The sequence below is a fragment of the Miscanthus floridulus genome, chromosome 6, assembly GCF_019320115.1.
Source record: "Miscanthus floridulus cultivar M001 chromosome 6, ASM1932011v1, whole genome shotgun sequence".
Classification (NCBI taxonomy): Eukaryota; Viridiplantae; Streptophyta; class Magnoliopsida; order Poales; family Poaceae; genus Miscanthus; species Miscanthus floridulus.
The window spans coordinates 6,794,993-6,821,176 of record NC_089585.1 but is presented as its reverse complement, the minus strand read 5'-3'; the positions used below and the strand labels follow the sequence as shown (position 1 = coordinate 6,821,176).

Sequence of the window (26,184 nt, the reverse complement as noted above, 5' to 3'; positions counted from 1 at the left end):
TTTCTCTACTTGTATCCCTCGCCCGCCAAGCCGCGGCTGCAGCGCAGCAGAAACGCAAACCGGCCACCCGCACTCGCCGCCCCATCTCCTCCGCTCCCGTCCTCCCCGATCCATCCACGCCGCCGGAACCAGCCCCCCGAGCAGCACCTTCTCGCCGCCGGGCCCCAAGCCTCTGCCGGCGTGGACGCGTGGTTTCGCCTCTGCGGCGGCGGCGCCGGAGGGAGCGCGGCTCGGGCGTCCGAGAGGCGCCCTCGCGCGCGCGATCTCGTCCAGATCCGACCCAGGTGAGCTCCTCTGCGGGTCTTAGCTCTGGAATTCCGCGGGGTGGGCGATCTCCGCCGATGTGGTTCGGGTGGTGGTGTGAGGTCGATTTCTGCTTGTGGTTTTCTGCGCGGTTTTGCGGGTTGCGGAATTTGCGGGTTTCGCGTTGTTTCTGCGACGAGGGAGGAAGGGAGGCTGGGTTCATCGGAGCACCCGGTGCTGTGGCTGGGGGTAATCGAGTCAAGCGCGGCTGCTGGCGGCAGAAGCCTCTTCGCTGCTCGCGAGGCCGCACTGGCCTGGATCGCAGCTGCCAGCGAAGGCGCTCCTCCAGAGTCGGCCCTGTCCGCGCGCCAGCACGGTGGTGCCCGGTTCGATCTCCTACTTCTCCTCCCGCCCAACCCCGAAGCCGCCGCGACGCTCGTCCCTCCAGCAGCGGGTTTACCACCGCTCTTCACGCCTTCGTGACATAAAAGGGCTGCACGTCCACTGTGGTGTGATCCGTCGTTGTCACGCATCATAAATTAGGAGAGAATTTGGTCGGTTTGGCGGATTTTGTGTAGGCCATAGCTTTGGTGTTCAAATTTTGTGCGAAAAAAAAACAATGAAACGCGTTTTGTTTATTTCGAGTTATTCTTTTGGCACGGGCTTTGGAAAGTATGGATTTTTCTAACGAATTCCTCTTTACTTTTGATTCCTGAATGATATGGGATGGGTTGCTTTGTTTAGTTTCTTTTCTTTTCTGAGGTTGATGGCTTGCTTTGATCTCAGTAGTAAACGGGTCGTCGAATGAGTTTTTTCTTTAAAAAAGAGTTCGATCCTTTTCACTGCATCTTAGCTTGACTAAAGTAAGCATGTGGAAGTTTTTGAAGGTTGCAGGGAATTACAGAACTTATGAATGTGAATGACATGACATTCTTGTTTTATCGATATATTTTTGTTGCCCAAATGTTGCTTTGACTTCGGCCTTACTGATATTTCATTTGTTGCTCGCAGCAATATTTGTCGAGTCTGAAGTAAAGGACTGTTTTGATGGGCCCAGCAAAGGGTTCTCGAGCTATTAACAAGACCATAGTAAAAGGATATGAAGATCAACAGCAGCATGATGATCCATCTAGTTCAAGCAAAGCTAAACAGAAAGTACGCATATTTATTTCTCTTGGAAGCTGTACAGAGATTTATGATAGATGGGCTGTAGATAGAGACCAGTAATTGTGACATCATATCATCTAAATTAACATTCTACTCTGCAGTGATGTAGTATTCAGTTCTCTCATTCATCAAAATAATTTTGTTTTGCAGAAGAGGAAAATTTCAGACTTACATCCCAAATGGAGCAAGGATGAACTTACAAACTTTTATGAAGCCTACCGTCAACATGGGAAGGACTGGAAAAAGGTTCGAACTGTCTGTTTCCCTTTGTTCTTCTCCATCATTTGTAAGTATCATTCGAGGTGTCATGGCATTGTGAATTTTGATCGGTGAATTTGCTTATGCAGATCAGCATAGCGGTAGGTGGTAAGTCATCGGACATGGTGCGGTCTCTTTACACTTTACATCGGGTGAGTCTGAACTCTGTAGCTCTTTCCAAAGTGCACCATCTCTGCATCCTCCACTGTTTACATGGCTTTGTCAAACTTAAGATAGTGTTTTTCTGCTCATATAGGATGATATAACATGCTGCAGAAATAGTACTTATTTGAATGCCATGTTGCACTCTATGATCCTTGTGGATTGACATGTTTTATTTCTTTTGGTAGACTTTCTTATCTCTTCCAGAACGTGAAGCTACTGCCATGGGATTTATTGCGCTGGTGACTGGTCATCACAATGCTTCGGTTAGCTTATGATCGGTTACTTGTTCGAATTATTGTTTTTTTGGATACGTAGAACGACCCTCAATTTCTTTCATTTGTTATTTGATCAAGTGCACATTTGTCCATATGAAGCTACCATGCTAAGCTTGTTATAATGAAGATCAGCACGCCTGATCATTATTGTTCCAACATATGCTATGACAATTTTATTAAATATAAGAATAGCTATACATAGTCCCTTTGTTTCATAATTTGAGGTCTGGTTTGGCTTGGTGCAGTCTTGAAAGCTAACTTTTTTACCATTTTCTTGTTATAACATTATTGTTCACAACAATAAAATCAAGATCATAGTAAAGTACTTTTATATATGAATGCAATGGTACACCATTTTCATAACACTATGTACATAGCATTAGAGTAATCATCAGTCAAATGTCACCAACTTTAAATTTTTAATTATGTGTTTGCCCTAAAAGAATGGGAGGCTGTACTCTGTAGTGATGCTGGTGTTTCTAACATCAAACAGCGTCCAACCTAGAGCCGCTTGGGTCGTTTTACCATAGTTGGCACTTCTTAGGCTCTGAAGCACGATTCATACAAACAGGTGAATGATGAGATGGAAATGCAATGTGGGATAGACAAGACAAAACAAATGAATTGTAAAGGTTATAAAACTTGATACAGAGTTTTAACCTAGTTTGTTATTTTTTATCAGCATGCCTACACAACATGGTTTTATCCGAATTAGATTGACATTTTTTTCATTGACTGACTTGTGATGCTTGAAACAGCAGGAGAAAACCACGAGTCATAGAGGATATGATCACATAGTCAGAGCATCTGGAAAGGCAAGGAAACATGGAGAACAACAGAAATCAATTGATGGACCTGACCCGCACAACTGTCATGAAGGGAAAATTTCTGGATTTTCAGCTTCCTTCAAAAAACGATACTATGGCGGTGAGTATCATAACAAAAATATGTCATCTTCTGTTTCCCTTAATAACCTTTCAGTCTTTCTCATAAGGATTGCCTACTAAGGAGGAAACTGTTAGCAGATAGTTTGAGAAGTATTTTTTTATTGGATAATTTGTTGCCTAAGAAGTTTAAGCAGCTTTTTTGTTTCTTCAGAATTGGTCAGGAACAACCGAAATCATGCTGTTCGGAGGCGTACTCCTCGTATACCAGTTATAGCTCCTGCAGACAGGAGTACCATTGATGAGGCCACACCACGAATTGAAAACGTCATCAATTCTACCAAGAGAAAATATGAAGTAGCCAATAACGACTGTGCTATTGTTCCAACAAATGAGTACTCTCCGGACAGAGTTTCTGGCTTTGCTGAAGCAAACAAGGCTGGTCAAGATTTTAAGAAAACAAGAATTCAGCAAACTATGGCGGAAGGTCAGACTGGTATAGTTGAGCATGAGACAACGATGGCATCTAAAGAAGGGAATAAGCTAGTTGATTCACTAAACAACAATCAGATACTTATCGACAGTATTTCTGAAGGTACTTTTAGCAATTGGTTCATTCTTTTCACTTTTATTGACAAAATGTCAACATACTCATTATTTATGCAGACTTTATTTTCTGCCTTGCTTCCAATTCCATTTTCTGTATACGAAGTACTTTATACTTGTGTACTATTATGGTACATATTCATCCTCAGATCTGCTGAATTTCTGCATACTAGATTTCCAGGCTATGTTTTGAAAGCTTGAGCCTGAGCACACACCCCATCAACCCTTTAGCCTCCAGCCCACTACCGTGGAAAAAGAAAATACAGATCTGGCACACAGATGAACTAGGTTTACAAAATGCAACCAGAACAAAACCCCTGACCCCCTGTACAATATGTGATTGAGCATTCATTATGTTCACTTCTTCAACCACATAATTGCTGTCTGGTGCATATTCCTCGTCATAGGATTTCACTCATATTATTGTTGAAAGGCATCCTTTTTAGTAATCCTTGGTACTGCTAAGGTTAATAAGCAGTGTAATGTTTTACTAGTTATTAGTACTGTTTTAGATGAAAATATTTGACTGCTGCTGTTCTGTTATGGTTGCAGATGATATGTTGGTCTTGGATGTATTGAATAGCCTGGTGAATGCACCCTCTAAAATGTCAAAACTAGAGATTAATATTCCTTCAGGTCAGCTTCTGTCACTGCTCGTAGTTCCATCTTTTTTTCCCCACATTATATGTTAGCCATGTTGATAATTTCTTATGTATCTCTTCTTCTCATGTACTGATCCAGGTTCACTTGGGAAAACTGACTCTGCGTTATCTCACAGAAGGGAGGAAGACCACCCTATCATTGATGTATCTAAACAAGGGAAGCCTGTTGTTAAATCCAGTGCTTCCAAGACTAGGAAGAAAAAACATAAGAAGATATTAGATGCAGAGGTAAGTTTTTTTTAAACAAAAATAATAAATTGAACCTTGTTTTATGTACTACCTCCATCCCAAAAAAGATGCAATTCTAGGTTTGGTCAGTCAAACTAAGTAAAGTTTTACTGAGTTTATGGAAAATGGTACTAACATTTAAGACTCCATATAGGTATATTATAAAAATATATTCCATGGCAAATCCTAGTGATACTTCTTTAGTATGATAAGCATTAATAACATTTTATATAAATTTAGTCAAACTTAAGATGTTTTGGCTGAGCACTACTCTAGACCTTTTTGGGTGGAGGGAGTACTTCCTATCTAAATTTATGGTCCCTTTACTGGTCAATCTAGGAAATAAAATTCGATTGGCTCATCTATGTTCATTTTCTACTTTGAGTCAACTGTTTCCTTGTCAGTGTTATGATTTATTTGTTTTGGTGGAACCAAGATGAGATTAATGAACTTGTGAAATTGCTTTAGTGTATCTTATGCTGTCGGAATTCACTCATAGTTGGTTCATTCCTTCAATTGTTATCTTCCATTTTTTAACTCAATGCCACTTGCATCCCATTGAATTTATAATGTTCTGGGAATAATGTTTAAGGGCATTCATTTTGATCAATTATTCCGAGCTGGTGGTGGTGTGCACTGTTTATATATGTTTATTTATCATTCGAAATCATCTTAAATATTCGAAATCATCTTAACTCTCTCTCTCTCTCTCTCTCTCTCTCTCTCCCTCTCTCTCTCTCATTCTTTTTGTGTCACAGGTGCCTGCTGAAGCACAAAACATTTGTGGTAATAATTTAGTCCTGCCGGAAACACTGAGGGTTGGTATCACTGATGATTCTTTCTTGTGTACTGACTCTGGAAGAGTGGGGATACCAGAAGCATCTGAAGATATTTCTGCTGAAGTCCCCAATGCACAAACGGAAACCAAGCCTGAAGTTAGAATGTCTGGAAGGACCAGACGGAAATCTCAAATGCATTGCAAAACAAAGCATATGTCATGCAATGAAGGTTCAGATAATTTACAGGTAGTCTACCCACCTTTTATCAATATTACAAGTTGAGATATGCCCTGCTCTTAGACTTCTATCCTAACTGTTGACTATGTTCAGGCAAAGAAATTGCTGCACTGTTTTTCATCCCAACCACTTCGTCAATGGTGCACATATGAGTGGTTCTACAGCGCAGTTGATTATCCATGGTTTTCAAATAATGAGTTTGTGCACTACTTAGATCATGCAAAATTGAGTCATCTTTCAAAGTTGACTAGATCAGAATGGAGCGCAATTCGGAGGTATAAACCAAGCAAACCTTGGAGGACACAGTCTTTGTTTCATTGTCAATTCTGTCAGCATTGTGTTTGTTTATGCTATATACACTGAACAAGTTTTTCCTGCAGCTCCCTTGGTAAACCACGGCGATTTTCAAATAATTTTCTGGCTGTGGAAAAAGAAAAACTTGAGGATTATCGTGAGCAAGTTAGAAAAATCTATGCTCAACTCAGTAATGGTTTACGGGATTCTCTACCTGCAGACCTAGCTAGGCCATTTTCAATTGGTCAGCAGGTTATTGTTCGTCATCCAAGTTCTAGGGAACTTTGTGATGGCAAAGTGGTGATGATGGGGCTGGATTGTTACAAGGTCCATTTTGATGATCCTGACCTTGGTGTTGATATTGTAAAGGTATGTAGTTTCTGTTTCAGCTGCTTTCATCAATTGTCAGTAAGACTTTTTATATTATGCTGGTAAGATGGCCTTTTTTCATGTTATAAGCGTCAAACCTTTAGTTTTCACTTTGAAGAATCAATTTCACAATTCATTGAACATTGCTCTAGTTCTTTTTTTTTTTCTGTAAGCCTATTCCTGTGCAAATGTAGTGGCAAGCTTTTTTGCCCTTTACATGTGGAGACTACTAGCATGTTTTCACAATAAAAAAAACTTTTCAAAAGTGGATTGTCAGCATGGTAGCTGTCGCATCCAACTGCAATCTTGATCTGGTACTGACTATGCTGCATACAAGTTTCTCTTTGATTTGGCATGGGGCATGCTTGCTTTATGATGCATTTTTAGTACTTATACTTTGGATCATATTTTCCTTGAACTTGGTGAGGATTTGTTACTTATTCACAATCTTCTGCATTCATGAGCTTTAGAATTTCAGTCTGACAGTCTGATGCTATGTTACATAAAGATACATACCTGAACTTATTTGGTTTCAGGACACTGATTGTATGCCAGTTAATTGGCTGTATAATCGTCCTGACAACATGAGAAGGAGCTACCTTTCAAATAATGCGTACAGCATACTGGAGATGGATCACATTCCTGACCTTACACCAAGTGAGAACGGGGACCATGCTGTAAATGGAGCTACTGTACTTGAGGGGCTCAAAAAACTGCGTTTAACATCAGATATACAGCCTAAGGTTATCTTTTTTAAAATTCTTTTCCTCAGGGTTCATAAATTTTAGAGTGAGGTTCAACATATAGTACTTGCTCAGGCTAAGTAACTATATATTCACATAGCAGTGCTTAGTCCTCCACTCATTCATAAAATGCAATTATCATGATTAGTATCTCAGGGCTAAGTTTTTGTTGATGCTTCATTTGCAGGCAGAATCTATTGTAAATAATGAAAGACCGCCACATAGGAGTACATCTGATGGCCCTACAAAATCATCTAGAGATTGCCCAGACAATAATGCTGGTCACAACGATGAGCTAGAGTCATTTATAGCTGCATTTGTAGAAAGATCACTATCACAAGCCAGGCAGATGGTTGATGAAGAAATGCAGGTATGTTAAAACCTAGCTGGCAATTACTGGACTCTGTGCAACATGTTCCTCATAGTTTCATTTGATATGTTGCTTATGTGTTATATAGGCAAACTCTGGAGGTAGAGACGATGAAAAGTTATGCATGTCAAATCAAGCGACAGGTTGTGTAGGCCCAGGTTCTGAATCTGCTCGTAGCACGCAACATCCATCTGACCTAATATCAAAATGCATCGCAACAGCTCTTTCAATCAAGGTAAAATACTGACATGTCTTGTTATTGAGACTGGAGAAGCTGTGGTTAGAAGCTATTTTCATCTCTTATGTTCCTGTTCCAATTTTGTGCAGCGCCTTAGCGACTCGTGGCATGAATTTGATAGCATAGCAGGCGTCTTGGAGCACGCTTTGTCAATGCTGCGTCCAAGCTATCCAGAGAACCTCGCAGTCTACGAAGAAATAAAGAGGTTCATCGGTATCATAAGGAGCCAGATATTTGCACGTGTGCCAACAGCATTGGGCAATTGCAACCCTCCTGTCTCTCCCATGTAACTTGGCCCTGAGCCGGATAGACTCTTGCTGCCTTCTTGCAGGCCCTGCGGAAGAATAGGCTGCTTCTTCTGCTGTGAGTTCAAAACACAGAGGTTTTGCCGCTGTTGGTGCTTGATGTTATGGAGGAAGTCCGGTTGAATGGTAGCAAACCATAGCATACGGAGGACACAAGTCTGATGTGCTGACCTGAGCTTGGATATGCAGCGTGCGATCATTAACTGACTAGCTCCCTTGTAACCTGTGTATATAACTGAATGAATAGTTTATAGGCCGTTTGGGACTTAAAGGCTTTGTTGTTGTTGTTGAATAGTTTATAGGCCCATATACAGATTCAGGATAGCTGATATCTGATATTGTAGTGAACAAAGATGTATGTCTGCAGTCATGATTCTTGAGTGTAATGTCACAGGATGGTTTCTTGATAGGAAATTTACATATTAAAATGAACGAGCCAGGAGCTCAGGACCCGTTCACTGTGATTTACCGCGACAAGTTTTCTTTTTTTAGTAGGAAGAGGAGCTTGCCACCTGAATCATCATTCAATAGAAGTAAAATTCATGTAATACTGAGCTAGCTTACAAAATGGTATTGCAGGGATGATCCAGAGATAGACCCAAATCCCAACCAAAACAAGAAAAAAGTACTCAACCGGCACTCTGTATTTCCTCTCCATGTTTTGTTTCCTATCTAAAATGGTAAAACCAGAACCATCAATCCTACCCTGTAAATTTTTTCTTTTAAACTGTATACAGATATACAGATGAATTTACATTATGTTAGTACAATGCTGCAATCAGGGAGGAAGGAACATCCCCCGACTGCTGTCGTATCACCAACTGATCATCTATCGTGGTCTCGTAGGACTGTGAAGTGGAACTCGATCTGCAGCCGCCGGTGCGGCGCGCCACCACCGTCGATGCTGCCGGCGCCCCTTTTCTCGATCTCCAGCTCCTCCCTGAGCGGGATGGCGGCCAAGAATCTCTTGATGAACTCCCTGCAGCATTCCTTCCCGGTGACGATCACCTCCTGTGTGCCCTCGGCCTGCATCTCCGACGAGCTGTCGAACCTCAGCATGTAGGCCTTGTCGCAGCCCTCGTACAGCCTCTCGCCGAGCGTGTCGATGATGTAGTAGCAGTCGCTCTCCACCTTGAGCACAAAGAAGTGGTCGTTCCAGCTGACGATGTACACGTCGGCGCGGCCCGGCTCGCGTTCGCCACCGCTGATCTCGCGCCAGATGTCGTCGAACGACATGGCGCCTGACAGCGACGCGAAGCTTTCCGGCTGGAAGAAGCCGACGAAGGCCTTGTCGTGCTGCACCGCGATGGGCCGCGCCCGGGACGCGAGGACGGTGTCCAGGTCGAAGTGCCGGTTCGGGAACTGCGCCATGTGCGCCTCGTCGTCGCAGAGCTTCCTCCACTCCGACGAGCCGTCCCGGATGAGCGCGTCCAGCTCTGGCCGGGTGGGCATCGTCGGGTGGTTGGCGTGGAGCGCTGCCGCGAGGACAGCGACGAGCGCCGTGCACGCGCTCTCCCCGCCGGCGCTGTCGTCGCGCTGGTCGATGGACGCGAAGAACACCGGCGTCCTGAGCTTCGTCTCGGCGTCCCTGCTCGTGAACTCGCGCGTCTCCCAGCTGCCGGACGGATCGTCATCCTACACAGATTCGTCGTCGTGACACCACGATTAGTGCTATAATTCCCCAATGCCGGTGCACATGATGAGGAACATTTCATTTTCATCAAGTGCCAGAAGCTCACCATGCACTTCATATGCAGTTCTTGGGAGAGCGACTCGGTGCTCCTCTTGTCGAAGTCCCTGCTCCTCCTCATCCATGGCAGGAACCGGCGTTTCGACGTCGAGATCGGCTCTGGGCTCGCGCCGCCGCTGGTGCTAGCACTGCTGATGCTAATCGTGCTGCTGCTGCTGCTGCTGCTGCTCACGCTGCTGGTGTCGGAGTTCCTTTTGTTCCCGTACACGGCCACCCGGCCTTCCTTCTCAGCCAGATCAAGCAGCTGCTTCAGGTCAAGAACATCATCGTACGTCGCTGCCTCCAAGCTCTTCCGGCTATCTCGCACTGTCGGCCGTGGCGCCATGTTCGTTCTCGGCTTCTCCCTAAACGAGACTGCTCTTTCGATGTCCGAGCGCGTGTTCGCATCCACGAGCTCCACGTTCACCTGAATAATTAACCGCACACACTTCTTTCATTAGAACATGTCATTTCCACCAAACATTTGTCATATCTATTATCCAAATCCAAAGCAATTCCACTAAAACTGCAAATGGCCGGCAAGGCAATTGAAAGGGGAGGGGGAGGGTGGGGAAAAAGCAAGCCGGAGAAGATCGCGCTTACATAAAGCATGGCATCACTTGCCCATCCGTCCTTCCTGACCCTGATGGGGACAACCACCAGCTGCTGGCGCTGCTGCTGCAGTTGCATCTCCCAGCAGCACTCCTCCAGGCTTATCATGGCTGTCCCGATCTCCTCCAGCCTCACCAGCTCCTTGCCCCGGCCTTGTTCTTGGAATCCCTGCGTCGCAAAGCAATTCTTATTGCCAGCCTCGATGGCTACAAGCCTACGCATCCACACAAAAAGGGGGGCTACATAGCTAGAAGGTGGATGCTTTGATTGGTACTCTATGATCCATTCCACTGTAAGTCTCAAGATTACCCCGAAATGGCAAAGGAATAACATTGCTTGCTACGTAAATGCTTGTACTGCTCTTCAAGATTACTGCTTTGGAAGGAACCTAAGATATTCTTTGATGCCTACTTTGGTTCTGTTCCACGGGAGGTTACATTTAGTTGTCCTTGCGGTATAAGCTAGTAATTAAATTTTTACTGTTATTACTTTCACCCACCCAAAAAGGTTTTTAAAAATATAGTAGTTACAAAACGGTTGGTAAATAGGAATGAAACAGAAATGTCACAAGAAAACTGACAAACCACATATTATCAACACTGAAGAGAAAAGATTTGGGCAGAACAGCATCTTCCGAAAAATGCAACTTTAACACACATGAAAGCGAGGGGGCCACTGTTGGAACATAACCCTCAAAATTAACACCATGACATAGATCTCGCAACCAAATAAAAATAACTAAAGCCTGACTGGAGTCAAACTACGCGGGCCAATCGGAGTGGACCACGTGGCCTTGGCCCCCCTGTTCAATTTCAAACCACGCACAATAAAACTTTAGACAAATGCTCCCAGCAAAGATGAATACTTTTTCCTCAGCTCAGCACTAAACCATGGATTATGATGCTTAGCCCAACATTTGACTTGTCCTCTCCTCCCCAATTGCTGACCAGACCGCTACAGGTAAAAGAAAGCTGTGCATTGACCTCGAGCACACCACACCGAAGCTGCGGTCGCATCGCAAGCCTCCAATTCACAGCAGGAAATGGTATCCGCACAACTTACCACCAATGCGGCTACAAAATATCAACGACAGGTTGATTAAAAAAAATATTAGAATTTAAGCTAGAAAAAACCCGAGCGTATATTAAATTATGCTTGTAGAAGGTGGAAATGAAATCAGGAAGCCTTAAAGAAACAAATCATGTTGGAAAGGTTCAAATCAGTGTAACAGAAGATCTAGCAAAGTTTCTACTGATTGCATATGCAACATCCGTAATAACAGTACTAAACTAGGCGATTTGATTTGGCTGAAGAAACTGATGATCAAGAGGAGGGGGGGAGGGGGCGGGGGCGGGGGGAGGACGCTTACATAGAGGACGGAGAAGAAGACCCCGCGCTCCGGCCGGCCGCGGGCGCCGGCGGGGTCGACGACGTCGAGCCTGAACCGGCTGCCGTCGCGTGCCTCCCAGCGGACGGTCCCGCCAGCGCCGACGGCCTCGACAGCGGTGACCCCGCGCGCCCACCGGCCCGTCAGCATCCGCGAGAGCGCGCCCCCGGGCGCGGGCCACTTGACCTTGACGGCGGCGGCGCCCGGCCACGCCGCCGGGAGGCCCTCGAGCCTCGCGGGCCCCACCCTCACGCCGCCGCCCCGTCGACGCGCGCCGCCGGCGGGAGGCGGCGGATGCTGCTGCTTCCTCGCCACCACCATCCCGACCGTGGCGGGCGCGGCCTCCACTTCGCTCCTCCTCGCAGCTGACAAGAACCACCCCTCTCCGATCCTCGCTTCCTTCCTCTCTTTGCCGGAGCCTGGCTGGCGCGCTAGCTAGCTGTGGCTTGGCCGGCGGCTGCGCTTGGCCACCGACGAGGCAGGGGCGTGGTGGGTTGCTTGCTTGTTTCCTTCCTCGGGCGTGTCACTGCCGTTACCCTGGCGCTGGCGCTGGCGTCCGGCTGTCCGCCCGGGCCTCGTCGCGGTCTCGGCGTCGTTAATTTCAACTGCCCCGAGGCGACAGACAACAAGAAGATGGCCAAGCCAGGGCAGCGCAGGGCCGCCCGTTGCGGGCCGCGGAGCCTTTAATAGCCGCCCGCAGGGGATCCGGGGGATATGCGCGTGCGGGTCCAGGGTGTCAACGGTGGAGCCAGCGTGGCCGCGCGGGATTGGATGTGGACGGGCGTGTGGGGCTGGACGGCCAGCCAGCCGAGCCCCACTGGCACCGCACCAACCGCCGGTGCGTGCGCGCGCGACGTGCGAGGCGAACGGCGCGGGGGCAGCTGCGCGCCACATGCAGGGGCCGTCACCGAACGCGGGAACGGGGAGGGGCTCTCTTCCGGCTCACAACTCACATGCACGTTTTATTTTGTTTTTATATTGTATTATTATATTCTGGTTGTGGGACGGATTTCATTTCGTTTTCTAAAGCTTGAGGGATCTCCCATGAAACTCATGCAAATATTCCCTTTTTTCCTTCTCTTTTTAAGAGTAAGGCATTTCTGGCTGTGGACTGGAGATCATTTCGTTCTCTAAAGCTTGAGGGATCTCCCATGATACTCATGCAAATATTCTCTATTTTTTCCTTCTCTTTCAAGAGTAAGGCATGTTAGGTAGATTTTTTTTCGGCTCCAGATTCTCTATGAAGCTAATTGTTGGACTGAAACAATATTTATCTAGGTTTTTTATGATAAACTCTACACGTACGGTGATTATGTGCGTGGAGTGAATTAGAAGAATTTACTTTTATTTAGGTTTCAGCGTCATTTTAGAGAATTATTTCACACAACCAATATATATTCACTTCTCAGTAAAAAATTGTTTGGCGGTCATCCTCCTGAATTTAGCTTGTGTTTGGTTTCGAGACAGTGTGAGATGGGCTAGACCTATCATTCTCATGCGTTGGTTTGAGAGACGGAACTAATCCAATCTTTTGTTTTGATGTGAGGGATAGAGTGGGGTTGAGATGGACGGCATTTTGAATCGCGTTAGCTACTATTTACGTGGGGCGTAGCTGTCGGCCACTTTCCTAGCTTCTTCGACCTCCCGTCGACGAGTAGAGCCCTTACGCTCGTCCCCGCGGCGATGGACGCCGCGCCGTCGTACGTTGCCCCCACGCCGGTGGCCCACGCAAGGCTTGCGCGGCCTCGCGTCTGCAGTCCACGAAGCTCGACGGAGCTAGTACCAAGCAGGTCTGCGACAGAAGTCTGCATGGGCGACCGTTCACTCCTACTCTTGGTTGCATGGGCGACCGTTGAAACAGTCTATTAAGGCATTTGTTGCTTCATGTTCAGTATGACAGAGGCGAGACAGGCCATCTCTCGCTCTCCAGTGTACTCCTACTCGTAGTACTACTATTTGATTAGTGCGCTGTCGATGGAATGGAGGAGGCTAATCCAATCTCGTCCTCGGAAACACAAGCAGCAGAAACGGCAGCATGCGGCTGATCGTTGGACGTGCGCTCAGCTTGCTCAGGACATGCATGGAAGAACGAGGCAGACATCGCATACGGACTCAGAATGCTGCTAGCTGAGATGCACAAACCTGGCACTGCCGCGCCGTTAGCTATGGCGCGTCAGTGACGCGCCAAGATCGGTGACGCGGCAGACCCTGCCACGTCATCGGTCAGCGTCTCCGGTCTTCGCCGCGCCACCATGCATGGCGCGACACATGTATTTCGCCGCGCCATAGCAATAGATGCGGCCAAAAGTGTTAGATTTGAAAATAAAAAACAAACAGTGTTAGATTTCAAATTAATTTTCAAAAAGGTTTAAAACTAAAAAAAAAATTCAGGAAGGCATGGGCTGGGTGACTGGATCCGGTCCAGCTCCAGCCAGGCTCGGTCGTCGCTGACCTGGCCTCGGGCGCCCGTCGGCGTGTCGTACGTGGGCCAGGGGTGACGATCAGGTCAAAACAGTCGCCCATCGGCGCGTAGCTGGGCTGATTAGACTAGTAGTATAGCATTAGCAGTGGGAGCAGGAGCAGTCGCCCATTAGTTTTTAGTTTACTCGGTGATCACTGATTCATTGACGACGTCACCAGCGACGGAGCACGGCACAAAATCAAGGGGGGCCGACTTGATAAAAACACAAGTGAAATATGTTGACATCAGAAATAAAACCATATATACTATGGTAAATTTAACTAATCACATATTAAGTGACTACAGAGACTGTCAAACTACTCTTAACCAAGTTATGGACTAAAACTAGATAGTTATATATATTTATAGTTGAGTCATATTTCACAAAATGCAAGTGACCACAAACTATATTTGAGAATTTTGTTTTGGACAAGGGGGCCGGAGCCCAGTTTGGCCCCCACTGTGCTCCGTCCGTGGACGTCACGACGCCTTCGTCCGTTCGCTAGCTCTTCCGCGGCCGAGCGTACGTGTGTGTACCAAGAACCACCGTAGCGTCGGCGGCGGCTCCCGTCGCTGTCTGGTCGGCTTTTCCCGGCCGATCCTTCATTTTGTCCTTTTGGTCCTTGCTAGTATGATTGATGGTAGAAATTAAAGAAAGCGCTTTATTAATTATTATTTTCTGGAATGAAGCAAAAATGATTCTCATTATAGTACACATGATTATTAGTTTCTCTTTGCTTTTTCGTGGTGGTGTGTCGTGATGTACTTACGCCGTGTCTTGTCAGGCTCATCAACCATCGATCGACGATCGACCACAGCTGGCATGACCGTTTCCTTATGCGTGTAGTTAGGCCACAGAAATTTATATGTATTCCTTTTCAGTTTTGGAGAATAATTGAAGTTGTAAATTAAAGGGAACGCGTGTAGTACTATGTGAATGAATGAATATATACAGGGCCGAATGTTCCGTTTGCAATCCTGCTGTTTGGCCTCGATGGGGGCAGGAGAAAGATCATTTTCCGGACCACCACGCACATCATATTGGTCACGTGTGGAATAGCCGAATATATATAGGAGTTGTTTTAACAAAGTCTTGTCTCTCGATAGCTAGCTAAGAAAATGTCTATTTAAAAATAAAAAAAGTTGTGGAGATATTTTCTTCTTTACAGTAACAAGCATAGAGGCGTGATCACAACGATGGAGACGTAACAACAAACTTTACAGCACGCTTATTTCTCTTTTTCCTCCAATCCCTCTCTCTCCCTTCTCTCTCCCTTTTCTTTCTCTTCCCATGCATCTCCCCTCCCTCTCTGTTAACTCCATGGAGCTCCAGCAGGTACCCTATCAGGGTGCACTTGCCGCATATGCGTATATAACTATTACAATATACAATTGTTATTGTTATATATATATATATATATATATATATATATATATATATATAGAGAGAGAGAGAGAGAGAGAGAGAGAGAGAGAGAGAGAGAGAGAGTATCATGAATTAAAGTTGTGCAAAGAAACTTCTATATAGATACATGGTAGTACCTACTGCGATTGCAATGGATTAGGGGATTAAAAAAATTGTGTCTGATTGAGTAGGAGAGAAGGACCTAGAGACTTTGTAGCCTTATCGGGAACAGGAAAGAGGGAGTGCTCGCAAAATTTCCTTAAAGACCATTGTAGAGGTAAGGAATTCTTGTGGCATTGTATGCCTCCTCGAGGTAGCTCTGGTGGTATGGTAGTCTCTGTCACCTCCTTGCCTCTCCCAAGCGGTACAAAGGTCAATTTGAGTTCGTCACTAGAAAATCAAGGGCAACACAAACTTTCCGGGGTTCTCCCACAGACCAAGAGTTCTCGGGCAACCGTCTAGCTGGCTAGGGACAAAGCCCCAAGAGTAACAACCATAAATCCAACTGGCTTGACGAATAAAAAGTGCTAAAGCTTGCTTTGATGTTTCTCTCACCAAGAACCCTTCTCTCAACTCAAACTCTTGCAAGATTTGTATTTAGGAGCAAAGTGGAGGAGAGGAGGGGGCTTTGAAACCTAGGAGGCTAGTTTTTTCTGAAGGTAGGTCGTGAGTAATGGAGTGGGTAACGGATAGAAGAGAAGAAGAGTGATATTTACCCCACAAGGGAAATCTAGCTGTTCTGGGTGGCGGCGGAAGTTCCAACGCTTAGTGTCAGAACTTTCGACACCTAGGGTTTTCGTACAGGGAACAGTATGGACAAGGAATCTAATTTTGCGCGAAAAGAATTGTCGGAACTTCTGACAATTGTCACTTCCGATGCTTGGAAGTTGAGAACTTCCGGCGCAACACCGACGATTGGCTGCGAGAGCAAACGTCGTCGGAACTTCCGATGTTCCGACATTGTCTGCAGGGGCTGCGCAGAACCTCATCGGAACTTCCGACACCCGTCGGAACTTTCGATAGAGGAAAGCTCCAAGCCAAGCCCTAAGTGCTCATGCTGTGTTTGAGTGTCTATCAATTGTTTTTAGTTAGGTACTTGAGCACTAGACCACCTAGATTTGCATCCCACTTTGTAGTACGATGTTTTACTCAATTTCAAAACTAGAAAAGGAATTGAGACCACTTGAGTCTGGACGCCGTTTGAACTTTGAATTGAGGGGTGCCATTTCATAAAAATTATCCTTTAAATCTTTCAAGAGACTAAAAGCTACAATGTCACTTAATGAACTCGTTAGTCCCTAATTTGGATGTCATTAAAACACCAAAACCCACAGCGAGGGCAAATGCACTTTCAACAGGATAACTTATTTTGGCGTTTACATAAAATGGAATGTTCTCTGTTAAGTCAATGTACCATTTTCTTGTTAATATCAGGGTAAAGGTGTCATAGGAAATTTGACGTAAGGTGCCACTAAAAAAAAGATTTTCTTGTGGTATTTAAAAAAAGGAGGTCATTGTAACTAGGGATAACTTAGCAAAGATGAGGTGGAATGGTAGTAAATTTTGTTGCTTCTATAGCAAACATGAAACTATCAAACATCTCTTTTTTGGTTGTCATTATGCCAAATTTCTATGGCGTGCCATCGATATGTATTCCTTTCAGTTTTGGAGAAGAATTGAAGTTGTAAATTAAAGGAAACGCGTGTAGTACTATGTGAATGTGAATGTGAATGTGAATGAATGGATATATATACAGAGCCGAATGTTCCGTTTGCACGCGCTAGCATGCGCGTCGTCGTCTCCTGCTGTTTCGCCTCGATGGGTGCAGGAGAAAGACCATTTTCCGGACTTGGTCACGTGTGGAATAGCCGAATAGAAGCCTGTTTCCACAAAGTCTTGCCTCTGGAAAGCTAGCTAAGAAAATTTCTAAAAATGAAAAAGTTGGGGAGATATTTTTCTTCTTTATAATAACGAAGCATAGAGATATATGCAAGCGGCTCTAAAGCGTCACACGCACACGCTGGCCGGAGGCCGCCTCGACGCCTTGGAATACCTAAGTACACATCTCAGTTTATTGACAAGTTAACCTTTTTATGTTTGACTTAGTATATAGAAAATCAATATTTGTATTTTCGTAATTTTACAACTAATCTAATGATATTTATTAGTGAAATATATTTTTATAGTACAATTATGGAAATATAAATATAAATATAAATATTAGTGAAGTTTGAGTTCTCGATAAGTGAGATGTGCACTTACTTTGAGATAGATAGATAGATGGATGGATGGATAGAGTATATATAAATAATGCATCGACACGGTGCACCTGCCGCGTATACGCAATACACAATTATATGAAATATGTTACGTACCAGGAATTGAAGTCGTATAGTACAAGCGTACGACGACAGCGGCCCGAGTTCCAGAACGGCATATGGTGCAACGAGCCAACGACAGGCAGTATATCTTGGGTCCTTGGCGTACGCACGCGCATGCGCCCGGCCTGGCGGCTGGTAACTTAGCACGGGCGCTCCTTCGTCATCGTCAAGCAACGCAACTCCATCACCCATTCACGCGGGCCTCCTCGCACCATCCTGCATGGATGCAGTGAAGTTTCTTTTCCCCGACGACGGGCGAGGCATACGCCGATACGTACGCGACTGGCGACTTCGTCTCGATCAGATCAGCCAGCGTCCAGCAGCGAAAACTTGCCGTGCCTGTGCTCGGCATCATGTCATGTCACTAGGGCTGCGTGCACGTGTGCGCGTCCACTACCCGGAACTAAAGGCAGGCCCGGTTACAGAGGCTTTTCCATGTGTCGCCAGCCAGCCGTAGCAAAACACTACTCCGTACTCCATCTGTTATATGTCGTCTGCGATGCCACGGCACGCCGCCGTCTGTGATCTGGTCTCGTGGGTGCGCGCGGCCGGCCGGTTGCTTGGTCACCACGCACGTACGTACGGCACGGGTCGCATGCTTGCTTGGACTGGATTAATTGCATCCAAACTTGTCATCAATTTTGATTAATTGCATCCAAACTTCTCATCAATTTTGACGTGTGGGGACACGCTAGAAGGACGTACTCCTTTACGTACGTGTAACAGTTGTCGGATAAGTAACCCTCTCGTCGCTGCTCTGGCTTCCGGGCGATGGAGGCCACCGACGGGCCGGCTGGCGAAACCGAGCAAGCAACCACGCACACGTGCACATACGCGTGCGCGATGACAAAGCTAACAAGTCATCTCGCCGATCGATCCTAATCTCCATTATTATCGAAAACGAAACGAAAAGAATCTAAAAAGGTACGTGATTGATCCTAATCTATGGGAAAAAGAAACTTGAACAACTTGCTGCAGTGATATTTCCTCTTTCTTTTTTTGTTGTAGTTCTTTTTTGTGGTCCGGTCCGGGTAGCAAAAACAAAGGGTCTCTGGTTGGAGTGATAAGGAATCAGGCGCGCAGAATGTCGTTTCTCCGTTAGCAGTATGTAGTAGAGTATCTACTAAGTATATTACATTACACTACTTAGGAGTAGGTACGGTACTCCGTCGGTGCAGCGTCGTTATACGAAGCAAGCACTTGGGAGCCCACGCATATAATGCAGAGGGCAGAGCACAGCCATCCATAAACAACACGCGGCCGGCGACGCGATGCCTAGCTAGTCCCTAGGTCCCTGCGGTCCTGGCCGGGCGACGACGACGGCCTCCGATGGCAACGCAACGCAAGCCTGCGGAAGAGGACGGACGGGACGCGCCAAGGCGAAGAGTGCCAAGCCAACGAACCGAGCATCGATCGATTCTGTCGTCCGTTCCCTCGCCTCTCGCTCGCGCTCGCGCTCGCCGTCGCCAGCAACCGGCGCGGAGACAACGCAGCGGACCCAGGCCCAGCACAGCATAGCGCGCGGGTACGGCGTACCCATCACGTATCATCAGCAGCGGTGACAGCGGCGTGCACCGGTCCAGCAAAGACAGCGCCGCCTCGAGCTGTCGCACGTGCGACCACGTCACTAGCTCGCTTGGGTGCTGTCACGAGCAAGAGCGCATGACCCCACTGCTGCAACGAGCCCTCGACACAACACCAGAACCTGTTGTAATCTCAAACAAAAAAAAAAGAACCTGTTGCCTGCTGCTGTGGCGACTGGATTCAGGCTTTTTTGTGAAGGTGCATGCTGCAGAGAACTCTAAAACCTGACGGTCAGGTCAGGTGGGAATAGCATGGGAGGCGTTGGAGTTCCTCCCCAATGGAAGCCCACAAGCAATTGAACCCACAAGCCCTGCTATCCTGTAGATTTATCATTTTGGAGCCAACGGGTGGTGGGAGATCAGAAATTAATTCAGAAAGGAGTACTTTGTCACGAAGAGAAAATGATCCAACATAACTTGTATATTGATCATTGTAGTTGTAGTTTACATTTATCCAACATAACTTGTATATTAATTCTGTATTGCATATAGCTGAAGCATCTTTTTCTCCATCACGCAAAATGTTTGCTTGTCTTTGTGTTAAGTTAGATAAAAAGTTTAATACAACACACCTTAGCGGCGTCCTAGGGGGTTAGAAGACTTTTACATGGACGCTCAGACTCTCCTTAGTGCACTGAAAGTTAAACTATTACATTGTACACTGATCAACCCGAAATGTGGCGCCGGCTAGAAGGCCTATAGCCGGGCTGCCAAGCGGCGACGGCGCCGCTTGCGCGCACCCACGTCGTCATCCGGCAGGAACAACTCACGAAGCGCCTGCATGTTACCGGAATCACCGCTGTAGATTTCATCGTACACCTTCGAGGCCGACGTGGATGGAGAGGATATCCCGCTGCTCACCTCGTTTGGACACCGGGATATGCGACAAGCTCTGCGCCGCTATCCGCCTACTCATCTTGGGGCGTGCGGGTGGTGGACGTCCGTCATGGGCCGCAACATCTTCGGGTAGCTCCAGGAGTGGTGGCTGCCTCGCCTTTATGACTCGCTCGGTGAAGCGTTTGAGGCTTCTGTCGACAGATGTCACTTGAGGGGAAGGAGTGCGGTTGACGGCGTCCGTAGCAGCCATCACCGTCGCGCCTCCCGTGGTGGCAGCCTCGACCGGCGCTGGGTCAGGGCGTGCCTCGGTGTCCATGATGTCGGTCTGTCTCCCCCGAGGCGGCGTGACCGGTGGTGGCCGCTACACAGGCGATGACGGAGGCGAATCCATCGCCCACTGAGCAGCCATCGCCGGAGAACGGGTGTCCACCAGCGACGCATCCGCCTCCTGAGAGGCGGCCTCCGACGCAAGTCAGAACCTGGGTGGTGGTGCTCCGGCTGGGCGGCTCACAACGAGCGAGGCTTTCCAATTTTGTTGGTTTCATTTATAAGATGGTCATATGCATTTCAAAATCTCGGGACCACAATAAAGTTTGCTCGTTCAATTCTTTCCTCCTCATTTTATTTAGCCATGTGCTTCTTAGAGCATCTCCAACAGTTTGGTATATCACTTGCCATCCTTCAAAATTTGGCAAAACAAGCAAAAATCAATCTCCAACAGTTTGCCAAAGTGACTTGCCAAAATTCTCAGGTTGCCATCCCTCGGTGCAGCGCGCGTATATTAGCGCACGCAAATCCGACTGCGTATCCCTCCTCGCGCGCCCGCGACTCCTCTTCCCGCGCGGTCGAGGAATTTTCCTCTCCTTCCCGCGTGACCGAGGCGCGACTCCTCCTCTACTTCTTCCCGCCTCCATCCTCGCGATATCTGCGCCAACACCGGCCTCCGTCGTCGCGAGTTCTCTCCACCACGCGCCGAAGTCGTGGCCTCGTCCCCTGGTCGTTCTCGCGCGCAGGTAGCAGCCTGGCCGGACTCACGCTTCCCGATCTGATCCCGGCCTCGACGTCCACCGATCTAGTGTTGGCAATCGACGTCCACCGATCTGATCCCAGCCTCGACGTCCACCGATCTGATCGCGCAGGTACGTGCTCCCTCCTGATCCTGTTAGGGTTCCTGTTAATCTACGTTTTGATTTTGTGATCAATATATGTTCTAGTGCCATATACCAGGACCATCTCCCTGGCATATGTTCTAGTGCCCTCGATCGGATAGCCAAGTTAGGGTTCCTGATAATCTACGTACTGATTTTGTGATAGTCTAGGTACGGTTTAGTATTTATGGTGATAGATGATAGTGTTTCTAGGTGGATGATTAATATAGTTCGATGCTCCTTGCTGATGATCGAAGATACAGTATGTTTGCTGCTCAATATATCTTCTAAATTCTATTGTTTACATTTGTTTAGACTCATGGAGATGGATGGAGAAGGTTTCTTGTCGGGCATTCTCCTGAATGGACAAGATGGCCATGTTGATGGTTTGGACGACCTCACCATTCCAATCTCTTCAGATTCACAGACTAGTCCAGATGTCGAAGTGGAAGTTGTGCCACCAAGTCGTGCTAACAAGGTAACTAGGCGGTCCAAAAATTTTCATTTTTTGGAAGACGAAGTTGTTTGCTCAGGCTGGTTGAACGCTAGCAAAGATCCCATCCACGGGGCGAACCAAAATCGTAACACGTTTTGGGGTAGAGTTCATGCTTTTTTTGAGAAGAACAAAAAAAAACTGAGACTGTGCGGACAGAGAGTTCGATTATGCATCAGTGGCTCACAATTCAGCATCAAGTGAATAAATTTTGTTCATGCTATGAGGCGATTAAACACAGGCATCAAAGTGGACATACTGTCACAGACATGGTACGTATTATGTTTTTAATCTTTTACCACAATTTGTTTTATTTGAGACTGATATATAAATTGGTACATTGTTGTACAGATTTCAGAAGCATTGAAGCTGTACACAGAGCAAGACAAGGACAAAAAGAAATTCTCGCTGATGCCTTGTTGGAACATACTGAAGGGGAAGACAAGTGGGCAGCAAAGATGGTTGAAATTGCGGAGCTAGAGAAGCTAGAAAAATGCAAGAAGAAACAGAAGGCCGCAAAGGTTTCCAGGCCAAGGGATGAAGAAGGCACGAACACTGAACAAGCAGTTACAGATGTTGTTGGGCAAGAAACACAAGCAAGAAAAAGGTCAGATGGGATTAAGAAGGTAAAAGAAAATCATAGGCACGGGGGTGCGGAAGCTTGCGTGGAGGCGTTGGACAAAATGTGGGCAAAGAAGGAGGAGTTCGATAAGGAAAAAGAAAAGGCAAAACAGGAGAGGTTCAAGGCTGCACTTGACGTAGACAAGGAAGCTCTAGCGCTAGAGAAAATAAGAGCTGATGCTGATCTCAAGAGAGCTGATGCAGAACAGAAAAGAGCTGAAGCAGAACAAAGGAGAGCTGAAGCGGAGTTGCTGAAACAGGAAAAAGATATTATGTTGGCGGACAACAACGGCCTAAGCCCAGCGCAGCTTCAATGGCTTCAGATGATGTAGAAGGACATTGTTGCTAAGCATCTTGGAAATCAAGTTTAGTTGTCGAAATTTTATAGTTTTTCATCAAACAAAGTTGCTGTCATTTTAGTTCTTTATCAAATGAACATTTAGTCTATTTTAGTCTATATATTGTATCAGCTACAAACAATATTTTGTTTCAGGAATATTTGCTCTTAAATATATATGTATGCTTGCTCTTGTGCAATTGGACGTGCATGGTGTGCTATGGTGTTTCAGAACACAGTGCTCGGTAAATCAGTAAATGCTGCTGTCGGCTGTGTCTTGTGTGCATGCTCCTGTAGATATCTGCTCCTATGTGCGAGCTTTGGTGGCCGGCAAATTACAATAGAGTATATAAAACAAAATTGACTATAGAATCATTGCAATGGTTCACTGATTACACTTGAGTATATTATTGTTTCAACGGATGAAATATAAATGTATACCTAATACAAATGTGTCCATGAAAATTAAACTGTAACATAGAAATTTATATAGTGTACGAGTATAAATCTGGATGATGGTTCCACAGGTGTTCGATAAGGTCTTCTTTCAACTGTACATGTGTGTCCTTGTCTCTGATCTGTCTATGCGCTTCAATATATTCTTCAAGTGTACGATGAGCTTGATTCACCACCGTAATCAAAACGCTCATTAGGGTCGACCACGAATCCTTCATCTTCTACAATCATGTTGTGCATGATGATACAAGCCCTCATGATCAATGCCAAAGTCTCAATGTCCCAAGGGCGTGCGGGTCCTCGAATAATGGCGAACCTTGATTGAAGAACCCCAAAAGCTCTCTCGACCATCTTTCTCGCTGCTTCTTGCGCTTTGACAAAATATTGCCTCTTGTTCCCCATAGGTAGAGTGATTGACTTGACTAGAGTAGCCCATGAGGGGTATATACCATCTGCAAGATAATAACCCATTGTGTAGTCATGGCCGTTAATTGAATACTTCACTTCTGGAGCTATACCTTCCGCCAAGTTATCAAACAAAGGGGATCTATGAAGAACATTGATGTCATTGTGAGACCCGGGCATTCCAAAGAAGGCATGCCATATCCAAAGGTCTTCTGAAGCAACAGCCTCCAAAATGATAGTGGGCTTGTCCACATGTCCCTTGTACTGACCCTGTTTGTCATATGGACAATTCTTCCACGTCCAATGCATACAATCAATGGACCCTAACATTCCTGGAAATCCTTTTTTCTCACCCATTGCAAGTAAGCGTGCTATGCCTGCCTCATTCGGATACCTGAGGTATTCATCTCCAAAAATTTCAACAACTGCAGCAACAAACTTACGTAGGCTCTCAAGTGCAGTACTTTCGCCAATGCGAACGTAGTCATCTGTCGCATCAGCTGGAACCCCATAGGTGAGCATACGCATTGCGGCAGTGATTTTCTGGAAGCAACTCAATCCAAGCACATTGGCCGCATTCCTTTTCTGCACAAAGTAATCATCGTGCGCTTCAACAGCATTCATTATGCGTAAGAAAAGTTCCTTGGACATCCTGTACCTGAAGAAGCCATAACTAAAGATTCACAACTGAAATATAATTTTATCACGTAAAACAAATTCATCCAAAGTTATAAGAGTAAGAACCTTTGACGAAATATTTCGGGGCCGTATGTTGGATTGTCCGCTAAATAATCTTGATACATCCTATCATGGCCGCCTTCTCTATCACAGTAAAGAACTTTATGACCTTTGACAGAACCACCGTGTCTTCCTTTTTCATTGGAGAAGGCTTGCACAATTCGAGCAGCCGATAATATCAGGGATTCATCGTCATCGGATGATGACTCCTCCAATAGTCTTCGCGCACGGGATCTCTTCCTAGGCATGATTCCTGACCACGAGCAGAGAGGATGAAAAACAAAACCTAGATCACCTACAGGAGCAGAGAGGATCAAGAACAAAACCTAGATCACCTAGAGTCCTATAGGATGGTCAAGCTGACCTAAAGGGACAAGGAGATGGAGCCTTGGTGGAGTTCCTGACCTACGACGGGAGGAGTACAAGGGGCACGACGAGATCCTGTTCCTGCGGCGGCGTGAGGTATCAGCCTGGGCACTTTTTCACCGAAGACCGAACCGAACCGAAACCGAACCGAATAGTCGGTAGTTTCGGTTCGGTTTTGGTTTCTATGCCATACCGAACCGAAAAACCGAAATACCGAGAAACCTATTTTTTTTCCTGTTGTTTATCAAAACTGATGGAGTACTGTGGTTTATTATCAAGAATGAACTGTAAATTTGTAATATTTTATTTGAGCATTGAATTGTTAAGTTTGTAACAGTCTTGAGTCTTCAAATAATATATTGTGATGTGCAAGTTTGTACTGTGTTGCGCTGTCAGTTCTAAGTCCTGTCTGATATTCGGTTTATTCGGTTTTAACCGAAAAACCGAATTAAAAAACCGAACCGAAATTGGTTGGTTTTTGGAATTTTAGCAAACCGATCGGGAGTCATTTTCTGGAAACTGAAATTTTGAAAAACCGAAAAAACCGAACCGAACGGTCGGTTAAAACCGAACGCCCAGGCTGAGTGAGGTAGGCGGAGAGAAGGGGTCGCGCGCGATGAATAGCGCTCGCGGTCACGCACGCGCGAAGGAAGGGAAGGCGTCGGGGTTGTACCGGTCAACAACCTCACCTGGTGGGCCCTCCTCTTTTTTTTGATTTGGCAAGTTAAAAGTAGGGAATTGTTGAAGATGGCCTCTTTTCAACTTGATAAATTATTATAGCAACTTGCTAAAACACAACATTTGGCAAGTGAGATATACCAAACTATTGGAGATGCTCTTATTCAGCCAATCTTTTGCTGCTACTAGTAAGGAAGTAATGTAATCACAGAAATTTCTCTGTTTGTAATATTCAGGTTGGAGAGCTAGAACCTGAGAAGTCGATCCCTGATTCAATGGCCCCGTTCGCTTCGCTGAAAAAACAAACTGAAATATTGTTCCGGCTAATTTGTTGTGAGAGAAAAACACTGTTTCGGATGAAAAAAAACAAGCTGAAAAGTATGGATTATAAGCGAACAGGGCCAATCTGCTGACAAGTAAAATGGGTAATGGATTGGTGGTTGCGTGGAGAGGTTATGGGTCTTGGTCCCCTCCTTCTGCCATCTCATCTTGCGAGCTTGGATATGGAGTTCAGGTGATCTTCTAATCAAGCTTCTTTTTTTTGTTATAACTAAGGCCTTCTAACACTTGAAATATATGTCTGTATTTGTACCTTTCAGGCTGGAGGGGAGTTGACCGACTACATCGTTGATCTTAGGAATACATATGCCATCAGAATTTCCAGAGGTAAAGCACATGCCAATTGGAACCGGTAATAGTGCTTCTGCTGGTCATCTTGGACGAG

At 46.0% G+C, this 26,184-nt stretch overlaps 2 protein-coding genes and 1 pseudogene across 4 annotated transcripts; 1 reads left to right on the top strand and 2 right to left on the bottom strand.

Annotated features, from left to right (window-relative positions):
• Positions 1-8,301, top strand: LOC136461574 (protein ALWAYS EARLY 3-like). Of its 2 annotated transcripts, none has more exons than XM_066460860.1 (16): positions 1-284; positions 1,255-1,398; positions 1,561-1,656; positions 1,758-1,820; positions 2,019-2,096; positions 2,870-3,035; positions 3,207-3,587; positions 4,151-4,234; positions 4,340-4,488; positions 5,247-5,513; positions 5,598-5,779; positions 5,885-6,167; positions 6,704-6,910; positions 7,098-7,280; positions 7,369-7,515; positions 7,608-8,301. In XM_066460860.1, exons 2-16 carry the CDS (start codon positions 1,291-1,293, stop codon positions 7,806-7,808), a joined length of 2,595 nt encoding a protein of 864 aa, XP_066316957.1. In that variant the 5' UTR covers positions 1-284; positions 1,255-1,290; the 3' UTR covers positions 7,809-8,301. The 2 variants fall into 2 exon arrangements, with proteins under 2 accessions (XP_066316957.1, XP_066316956.1); XM_066460859.1 differs by having other exon boundaries at positions 2,867-3,035.
• Positions 8,302-8,449: 148 nt separating this feature from the next.
• LOC136461575 (uncharacterized) lies at positions 8,450-12,217 on the bottom strand. Of its 2 annotated transcripts, none has more exons than XM_066460861.1 (4): positions 11,534-12,217; positions 10,156-10,332; positions 9,563-9,979; positions 8,450-9,458 (listed from the first exon to the last, which is right to left on the bottom strand). In XM_066460861.1, the coding sequence occupies exons 1-4, from the start codon at positions 11,870-11,872 to the stop codon at positions 8,649-8,651; spliced, it is 1,743 nt and encodes a 580-aa protein (XP_066316958.1). In that variant the 5' UTR covers positions 11,873-12,217; the 3' UTR covers positions 8,450-8,648. The 2 variants fall into 2 exon arrangements, with proteins under 2 accessions (XP_066316958.1, XP_066316959.1); XM_066460862.1 differs by having other exon boundaries at positions 10,156-11,237; positions 11,534-11,672.
• Positions 12,218-23,302: 11,085 nt separating this feature from the next.
• On the bottom strand, positions 23,303-24,664 carry LOC136457526 (protein ALP1-like; annotated as a pseudogene).
• Between the last annotated feature and the right edge of the window lie 1,520 nt (positions 24,665-26,184).

Bases quoted from the DNA above. Each gene is read 5' to 3' on its own strand.
- LOC136461574 (XM_066460859.1), top strand. From the start codon at position 1,291: ATGGGCCCAGCAAAGGGTTCTCGAGCTATTAACAAGACCATAGTAAAA. The intron at 4,489-5,246 runs GTAAGTTTTTTT...TTTGTGTCACAG, and splicing joins AGAAGATATTAGATGCAGAG to GTGCCTGCTGAAGCACAAAA. The intron at 5,780-5,884 runs GTATAAACCAAG...TTTTTCCTGCAG, and splicing joins GAATGGAGCGCAATTCGGAG to CTCCCTTGGTAAACCACGGC.
- LOC136461575 (XM_066460861.1), bottom strand. From the start codon at position 11,872: ATGGTGGTGGCGAGGAAGCAGCAGCATCCGCCGCCTCCCGCCGGCGGC. The intron at 9,980-10,155 runs GTAAGCGCGATC...TTAATTATTCAG, and splicing joins CAAGTGATGCCATGCTTTAT to GTGAACGTGGAGCTCGTGGA. The intron at 9,459-9,562 runs GTGAGCTTCTGG...GAATCTGTGTAG, and splicing joins AACTGCATATGAAGTGCATG to GATGACGATCCGTCCGGCAG.